We start from the raw sequence: 8702 nt of genomic DNA on the forward strand, positions 1-8702 counted from the left end.
AACACTTCATCTAAAACTAATGATGTAATGTATGGGGATTAACATAAGAATTAAAAAAAAAAACCAGGAGAAGAAATTGGAACCCTGGCAGAACTGTCCTCAGTGGAGGCAGTTGCTTCTATTTCATGAATTCCCACTGTCCAAACAAAATGCCAGCATTTCAAAAAGTGCTCTTTTAGTCTGAGTTTCTATGACTGGTGCCATTTTCTCCTGAAATTTTAGACTGCAGTTCCCACAGCTGAACCCCGTTTTTTAGTGCTGATTTAACACCATCAACTATCAAAGTGCATGTACTGTCCTTTTCCTTAGGCTTTTTGTTTTCTTTTCCCTCCTATAGGTTTTGTGCTGTTTCTCTTTTTGGGAATCTTGACCATGCTCAGACCAAATATGTACTTCATGGCCCCTCTACAGGAGAAGGTGGTTTTTGGGATGTTCTTTTTGGGTGCAGTGCTCTGCCTCAGCTTCTCCTGGCTCTTTCACACCGTCTATTGTCATTCAGAGAAAGTCTCTCGGACTTTTTCCAAGTGAGTTGAAAGAACATCAGTACGGAAAGACCACACACTACTGTCACCTCTTGTGATTTGAGGGCTGACTGGGTACTGGAAACTCCAATAATTCCTAAAGTTTCCCTGATGTCCCAGAGGAAGGGCTTTCTATTTTGTGGGTATAATAGGGCGGTGAAGTTCTTCTCTTAAATCCTTCATGAGAAAATGCACTGCAGCCTCCTCAACAGATGGATTTTACCTGTATGGTACTAACCTGTGTGAAATTTGGGGTACTGGTGGGCTGCAAGTACCCAGTACTATCTGACCTTCCTGTTGGCCGGAGCCACAGCAGGGCGTGGTAAAGTATGCCTGCTTCGTTCTGCTAATGCTCCTACCCACCCGTCTAGTTAAGCTTATCTTCGCTGCCCATGCACTGCTGGAGGCCCCAGATGTCCATCATCTCATGCTTTTCAGATTCCCCAACTCTGTGCCCGGAGTTCTGTTTATTTGCTTGTTGTTGTTGTTGGTTTGGGTGGTAGTGGCGGCGCGGGTTATTTTGTTTTTCCCATAATACCAGGAATACATTTTTATCATTAAAAAAGTCAACTGAATCAGAACAGTACCTCTTAAGAATACTCCCAATTCAGGGGTTTTGTTTTGGGAACTCAAGTTACCAGAACTGAAGAACATTCAGAGCCCTTCATGAATGGGAAGCTGGGAATCAGCTGGATAGTGACAGAACTCCTAAGCTGAAGTTTCCAATAGGGGGAGATTTGGCTGCCCACAACTAAGGGAAGGGATGAAGTCCTGTGATCCGGGATTCTTTTTTTTTTTTTTTTTTTTTAGATTTTATTTATTTGCGAGAGAGAGAATGAGAGACAGAGAGCATGAGAGGGAGGAGGGTCAGAGGGAGAAGCAGACTCCCTGCCGAGCAGGGAGCCCTATGCGGGACTCGATCTTGGGACTCTGGGATAATGACCTGAGCCAAAGGCAGTCGCTTAACCAACTGAGCCACCCAGGCGCCCCGTGATCCGGGATTCTTAAGAAACTTTTCCACTGCAAGATGAACCATGAGAGACGATGGACTCTGAGAAACAAACTGAGGGTTCTAGAGGGGAGGGGGGTGGAAGGATGGGTTAGCCTGGTGATGGGTATTAAAGAGGGCACGTTCTGCATGGAGCACTGGGTGTTATACGCAAATAATGGATCATGGAACAATACATCAAAAACTAATGATGTAATGTATGGTGATTAACATAACATAATAATAAAAAAAAATCAAATAAAAGAGAGAAAAAAAGAAACTCTTCCACTGCAAAATAGATGTGCTTGACTTGGTGGGTTTTTGATCCAGGATGTAGGATAAATTGTATGGGAAATGAGGGGAGGCTGGGTGGAGATGTTCAAAGCTGGGAGCAGGTGAACTGAAAGAACAAGTTCAACAAGCCATAGGATTTCTTCATTTCTCCCACTGATTCATTTCATTTTTATGGCTCTTTTTTAGACTGGATTATTCAGGGATTGCTCTACTGATTATGGGGAGCTTTGTCCCCTGGCTCTATTATTCCTTCTACTGCTCCCCACAGCCACGGCTCATCTACCTCTCCATCGTCTGCGTCCTGGGCATTTCTGCCATCATTGTGGCACAGTGGGACCGGTTTGCCACTCCTAAGCACCGGCAGACAAGAGCAGGTGGGTAGGAAGACATAGTGTAAACTTTGTACATATTTGGGCCTTGAGCCTAATAGGCTCAACCCTGGGCCCTAAGGTTTGCAGTTGGGGGACCCCATCCAAACCTTGATTCGTGTTTAGAACTTGGAAAGCACCATAAATTTTCAAAGTTCAATTCTCCCCAATGTTTCATAGTATTTCAGTGGCGTGCTAGCAGGACAGATAACTACCAAGCTGGTCAATATGCTGCAAGTATAGAAATGACTGCTCTTAAATTTGGTTTGAGAAAGTTAAAAAATATACAGAGCACCATCATTTTAGTGACTGGTCCTAGGCACTCAAACCAAGGGGTTCAAATTAAAACACCTGGAGTTATTTTTCCTAAGGGAACGGAAGGCTTGGTTTGGTGAATTAAAAAACAAACACCTTGAGCATAAACACTGGTCACAACTACTGTAGCAGCTACAAAAGCATAAACATCCTTGTGTTGTCTCATCTGGACTCTCCTTTTAAGCTTTATTTTTGCAGCAACACATTAGTTACCACTAGTTTTCAGGCCCTTTGGACTTACTATGTGCTGTGTCTTAAACCTTCAGTTAAAAGAATTAAATATTCGTCAAGCACCAACCGTGTGCCGAGCGTTGTGCTTTAACAAGGGCATCTACAAAAATGCAGATCAGGGGCGCCTGGGTGGCTCAGTCGTTAAGCGTCTGCCTTCGGCTCAGGTCATGATCCCGGGGTCCTGGGATCGAGCCCCTCATCGGGCTCCCTGCTCAGCGGGAAGCCTGCTTTTCCCTCTCCCACTCCCCTGCTTGTGTTCCCTCTCTTGCTGTGTCTCTCCCTGTCAAATAAATAAAATCTTTAAAAAAAAGAAATGCAGAAGATCGGCCCTGCCCTCCAGTTATGTGTAGTGTAGTGATGTTGAGACAAATACCCATTCTTCCCTTCCTCTTACCTTGTGTGTCCCTGCAGCCTTGACAGCTTCTGATCTGGGTATGTCTGTCTACTCAGGAGGTCAGAGTCCCGATACTTAAGTCTTTTATGATCTTGATGGAAAACCTGCCCAACTCCTCTCTGACTTGGAAGCCACCCACCTGAAGCCTTGCTGTTGAGGTTCTGTATCCCAGTCAGCTGTGAGACGGTTTTGACAGAGCCTTTTGGCCAAGGCTTCACATTTCTTTTTTTTTTTTTTAAAGATTTTATTTATTTATTTGAGAGATTGAGAATGAGAGACAGAGAGCATGAGAGGGAGGAGGGTCAGAGGGAGAAGCAGACTCCCTGCCGAGCAGGGAGCCCGATGCGGGACTCGATCCAGGGACTCCAGGATCATGACCTGAGCCGAAGGCAGTCGCTTAACCGACTGAGCCACCCAGGCGCCCCAAGGCTTCACATTTCTTAACAAATAATAAAGAATGTCAGATGTTTGTTCTTGGTGCTCCTTAAAAGGTAATAGCACTGACACAGCCTTCTTCCCATTCTGGATGTTGAAGAAATGTCTGCTGACTGTTACCCGTCTTGTGGTTCATTTCCTAAACATGTCCTCTTCACCAGAAAATAGCTAATACAATAAACATCTGAATTCTGGAGTAAGACAGCGGTGCCTGCCGTGTGGTAGCTGGTTCCTTGCTTGACGATCCTACGTCTGCTTTGTTCAGGAGTGTTCCTGGGACTTGGCTTGAGTGGTGTTGTGCCCACCATGCACTTTACTATCGCTGAGGGCTTTGTCAAGGCCACCACAGTGGGCCAGATGGGCTGGTTCTTCCTCATGGCTGTGATGTACATCACCGGAGCTGGCCTTTATGCTGCTCGAATTCCTGAGCGCTTCTTTCCTGGGAAATTTGACATATGGGTAAGAAATGACTCTCCCAGCGGGGCCTTTGATGGTGAGTGACCAGCCAAAGTTAAAGGTCTAAGTACAACGCCTTGTAGAGACATAGGGATCCTCTAGTGTTTGGGGTACCTGTATATACATAAGGAGAAATGGCAGGGGGATAACTGGTACTAACATCTTGGTGTATCTCTGACAAGATTGATAAAAAAGTTTCTACAACAAATACATCATTTTTATGGTGTAAAAAAAATCTTGAGAAACTAGAAGAAGCAAATGCTTGCTACTTACTTCTAATCTCTCCTTGCCACTGTCCTAAAGGCCCGTCTCCTGTCATTCCTACAGTTCCAGTCTCATCAGATTTTCCATGTCCTGGTGGTGGCTGCAGCCTTCGTCCACTTCTACGGGGTCTCCAACCTTCAAGAATTCCGTTACGGCCTAGAGGGTGGCTGTACTGATGACTCCCTTCTGTGAGCCTTCCCACCTGAGCGGTGGTGGAGGAACTTCCCAAGTGCTTTTAAAAATAACTTCTTTGTTGACGTGAGAGGAAGAGTCTGAGTTGTCTGTTTCTAGAAGAAACCTCTTAGAGAATTCAGTACCAACCAAGCTTCAGCCCACTTTCACACCCACTGGGCAGTAAGCTTTCCATTTCCCTAGCTGAGGAGGGCGGGGACGGCCCCATCTAGCCATGCTCCTCCTCAGCAGCCCCCCTCGATGGCAAGGCAACTACCGTCCCCTCACAGAGACAGTACTTCGAAGCTCATGTTGAGATTTGACCCCTCCTCCAACCATTTTGGGGAAAAAATGATGGACTGGGACTCTTCAGAAATTCTGTTTCTGGAGGAAAATATCCCTCCCTTACCCCCATCCTTACTTTGTAACCTGGCTTATAACAGGCCATCCATTTTTGTAGCACACTTTTCAAAAACAGTTAGAACCTGGTCCCATCTTTCTTGGGCCTGGATCTGCTTTTACAGCAGGAAGAACAAAGCCACCAACTTTTACATAGCCCGGCTAATCATGGAAGTGTGTCCAGGCTTCAAGTAACTTGACTTTTAATTTTTTTTTTTTCTTGGCAGAGTAATGTAAAATTAAAATGGGGAAAGATATTTAATATTTAATACTAAGCTTTAAAAAGAAACCTGCTATCATTGCTATGTATCTTGATGCAAAGACTATGATGATAATAAAAGAAAGTACAGAAGACACTTGGCATTGAAGGATTTAACGTGTGGTCTCAACTATTTGTACACAACTCCAAAGGATTAAAACCAGTAACATAGTTTTAGATTCTGCTGAGATGCAAATCTGAATCACAGTCATTGACAGGCTGGCACATGCAGGCCAGTGAATGAGCCTAATTGAATTCCTAGTATCTGCTCCTCGATACAGCTTTATTTTTCTCTACTTATCACACAGACATTGGACTAGAGAGTTTGGTTTGCCATAGTAGTGTTAAATAGAAGATTCTCGAAGGTGTTGGGAATATATCCCTGTGATCAAAGCTCTACTACATATTACTTTAGAGTTTAGTTCTTTTAAAGCTGCCTTGCTTAAGGTTGTCTCATCAAGAGATTATTCCATGCTTTTCCGGGCCTTTGCGAATTGTGCTCAACCTGACGTGTTGTGTTCATTAGATAGCACATGGTCTGCAGTAATCACTAACTGTAGGCAGTTAGACAGCAATCTTCTTGAGTTACAAAGTTGCATTCACTTCAAAGTTCAAGTTTGTACAATTGGGAGAACAAATGATTCTTTTAAAAAAGAACCCCATTAGACCAACACACAGCAAAAGTTTCTCAACCTCAAGTAGTAATCAGGGAAATGTAAATTAAAACCAAAGTGATAAACCATTTCAGTCCTACCAGGTTGGCACAAATTAAAGGTTGTATTGGGTGTTGGTATAGATGTGAACGGACCAGATGCCGCAGTGGGAGTGCACATTGGTAGGACGACTTCGTGTGGACGTGCATAGAGCATATACACACAATATTCAAACATTTTATGAAACAACGCTCTACAATATGAAATGTATCTGATGTCTGTCCTGGATCTTTTTTTTTTTTTAAGATTTTATTTATTTGAGAGAATGAGAGAGAGTACAAAGGGGTGAGAGTCAGAGGGAGAAGCAGACTCCCCACTGAGCAGGGAGCCCAATGCAAGACTTGATCCTGAGACTCCAGGATCATGACCTGAGCCTAAGGCAGTCGCTTAACCAAATGAGCCACCCAGGCGCCCCCCCCCCCTTTTTTTAAGATTTTATTTGACAGAGACACAGTGAGAGAGGGAACACAAGCAGGGGGAGTGGCAGAGGGAGAAGCAGGCTCCCCACTGAGCAGGGAGCCTGACATGGGAGTTGATCCCAGGACCCTGGGACCATGACCTGAGCCGAAGGCAGACACTTAACGACTGAGCCACCCAGGCGCCCTGGATCACTTCATTTTTAAAAAATGCTCCTGGGGGGCACCTGGGTGGCTCAGTTGGTTAAGCGACTGCCTTCGGCTCAGGTCGTGATCCTGGAGTCCCGGGATCGAGTCCCGCATTGGGCTCCCTGCTCAGCGGGGGGGTCTGCTTCTCCCTCTGACCCTCTTCCCTCTCGTGCTCTCTGTCTCTCATTCTCTCTCTCTCAAATAAATAAATAAAATCTTAAAAAAAAAAAAATGCTCCTGGGGCGCCTGGGTGGCTCAGTTGGTTAAGCGTCTGACTTCCAGCTCCAGTCATGATCTCGGGGTGCTGGGATCGAGCCCCAAGTCGGACTCCGTGCTCAGCAGGGAGTCTGCTTGTCCCTCTGCCCCTCCCCCTGATCATGCTCTCTCAAGTAAATAAAGTCTTTAATAAATAAATAAAAATAAAAATGCTCCTTCTGACCCACTAAATTGTTCATAAGTCTAAATGGGTCACAACTCACTTTGAAAAGCACTACTCTTGAGAAACTTAGCTTATACCAAAAGACTGCAGCTGTGTATGGTAGCAACATACTGCAAGCCAAATGTCCAAAACTGTTGAATGGAAAATTAATTCTTGGTTTACTCATAATGAAACATTATTTAGCAGTGAAAATTAATTACAGTGACAAGCAACATGGCTGAATCTCAAAATTAGGGAAGGAAAAAAAGATTGGGGGAAGGAGGGAAGCAACTCAGAGTAAAACTGGTATGACTGCATTTATGTAAAGCTACTAATTTGCAAAACTAATGATAGTTTAGGGATACAGACATGGTAAAACCTTTAAAAAAGAAATACTAACTCAGAAAAACAGTTACCTCCGAAGGAGGAAGAAGAGGATTAGAATAGGGACCCATAGAACGTTTCAAAAGTAAAGCTTACATTCTTTTTAACTAGGCGGTGAGTACCTGGGTGCTCCTTATACCATAGTTATGTTTTCTTACACATATACAAGAAGTATTTATATCTTTATACAAAACAATTCGGGGGCGCCTGGGTGGCTCAGTCGTTAAGCATCTGCTTTTTGCTCAGGTCATGATCCCAGGGTCCTGGGATCGAGCCCCACATCGGGTTCCCTGCTCCATGGGAAGCCTGCTTCTCCCTCTCCCACTCCCCCTGCTTGTGTTCCCTCTCTCACTGTGTCTCTCTCTGTCAAATAAATAAATAAAATCTTTTTTAAAACATACAAAACAATTTGAAGCTTAAAAAGACCTTAAAGATGGGGCGCCTGGGGGCTCAGTCATTAAGCGTCTGCCTTCAGCTCAGGTCATGATCCCAGAGTCCTGGGATCGAGCCCCACATCAGCAGGGAGCCTGCTTCTCCCTCTCCCACTCCCCCTGCTTGCGTTCCCTCTCTCGCTGTGTCTCTCTCTGTCAAATAAATAAATAAAATCTTAAAAAAAAAAGTCCTTAAAGAGCTGATAGCACAAGTCACAGACTGGTGACCTGTAAGCTGCAAACCTCCACAAACATGTTTTGTTTGGCCTGCAGAGTGCAGTCACCTGCAGCTCAATACCAGTGATGCCCTTGATGGAGGGCTTGTGCTCTCAGAGTGTTGCTGCCCCTCACTTGTTGGGGTCACTGGCCTAGCCCCTGGAGGCATCCGAGTTTGCAACCACTGTATAGAGCTGGAAGGAAACAGACTGCATCTGATCCGACGGCCTCCGTCCATTTTGCATGTGAGGCCATCTGGAGATCCAGAGCAATTAGTGGACCTAGTGTGTATGTGTTTGCTCATTTGTCAGTAGTTGGACCCGGGAAAGAGGATCTGAGAGAGAACATTGATTATCTGTGTACTTTTTCATATGTCATTTTATATCTTTTTTATCTTTAACCCTGTGAAGCAGTAGCATTATCCCATTCCACAGATGAAAACCTTAAGGTCCCAAAAGACCAAAACTTTTTCCCAAGATGATGGACAGGTTTGGAGTCAGTATCTGAATGCAGATCATGCTGACTTAAACCCCATGTTCTAAAGCCTCAGATCATTTAAAAATCCCTTCTGCTCTTGGGCGCCTGAGTGGCTCAGTTGGTTAAGCGACTGCCTTCAGCTCAGGTCATGATCCTGGAGTCCCGGGATCGAGTCCCACATCGAGTCCCACATCGGGCTCCCTGCTCGGCAGGGAGTCTGCTTCTCCCTCTGACCCTCCCCTGTCTCATGCTCTCTCTCTCTATCTCATTCTCTCTCTCAAATAAATAAATAAAATCTTAAAAAAAAAAAAATCCCTCTGCTCCTGATTTCAGTATCTTCCCTTGCCTTTATCAGAACTGCTA

The 8702-nt window shown here is 44.8% G+C and overlaps 1 protein-coding gene across 4 annotated transcripts in view; it reads left to right on the forward strand.

The window, feature by feature from the left end:
- ADIPOR1 (adiponectin receptor 1) overlaps nucleotides 1–5207 on the forward strand; it is a 16134-nt gene extending 10927 nt beyond the window's left edge. For 3 of the 4 annotated variants that reach the window (XM_035010295.1, XM_035010294.1, XM_035010296.1), the window contains 4 exons: nucleotides 338–524; nucleotides 1990–2177; nucleotides 3812–4005; nucleotides 4330–4897. In XM_035010295.1, coding sequence (XP_034866186.1) covers nucleotides 338–524; nucleotides 1990–2177; nucleotides 3812–4005; nucleotides 4330–4458 — 698 coding nt within the window. In that variant the 3' untranslated portion in view covers nucleotides 4459–4897. Of the gene's footprint in view, nucleotides 1–337; nucleotides 525–1989; nucleotides 2178–3811; nucleotides 4006–4329 lie in introns of all 4 variants that reach the window. The other variant, XM_035010297.1, reaches the window with a different exon arrangement.
- The last annotated feature ends 3495 nt before the right edge of the window (nucleotides 5208–8702 follow it).

Source organism: Mirounga leonina, unplaced genomic scaffold (assembly GCF_011800145.1).
Source record: "Mirounga leonina isolate KUSES-001 unplaced genomic scaffold, KU_Mleo_1.0 Mir_154, whole genome shotgun sequence".
Taxonomy (NCBI): Eukaryota; Metazoa; Chordata; class Mammalia; order Carnivora; family Phocidae; genus Mirounga; species Mirounga leonina.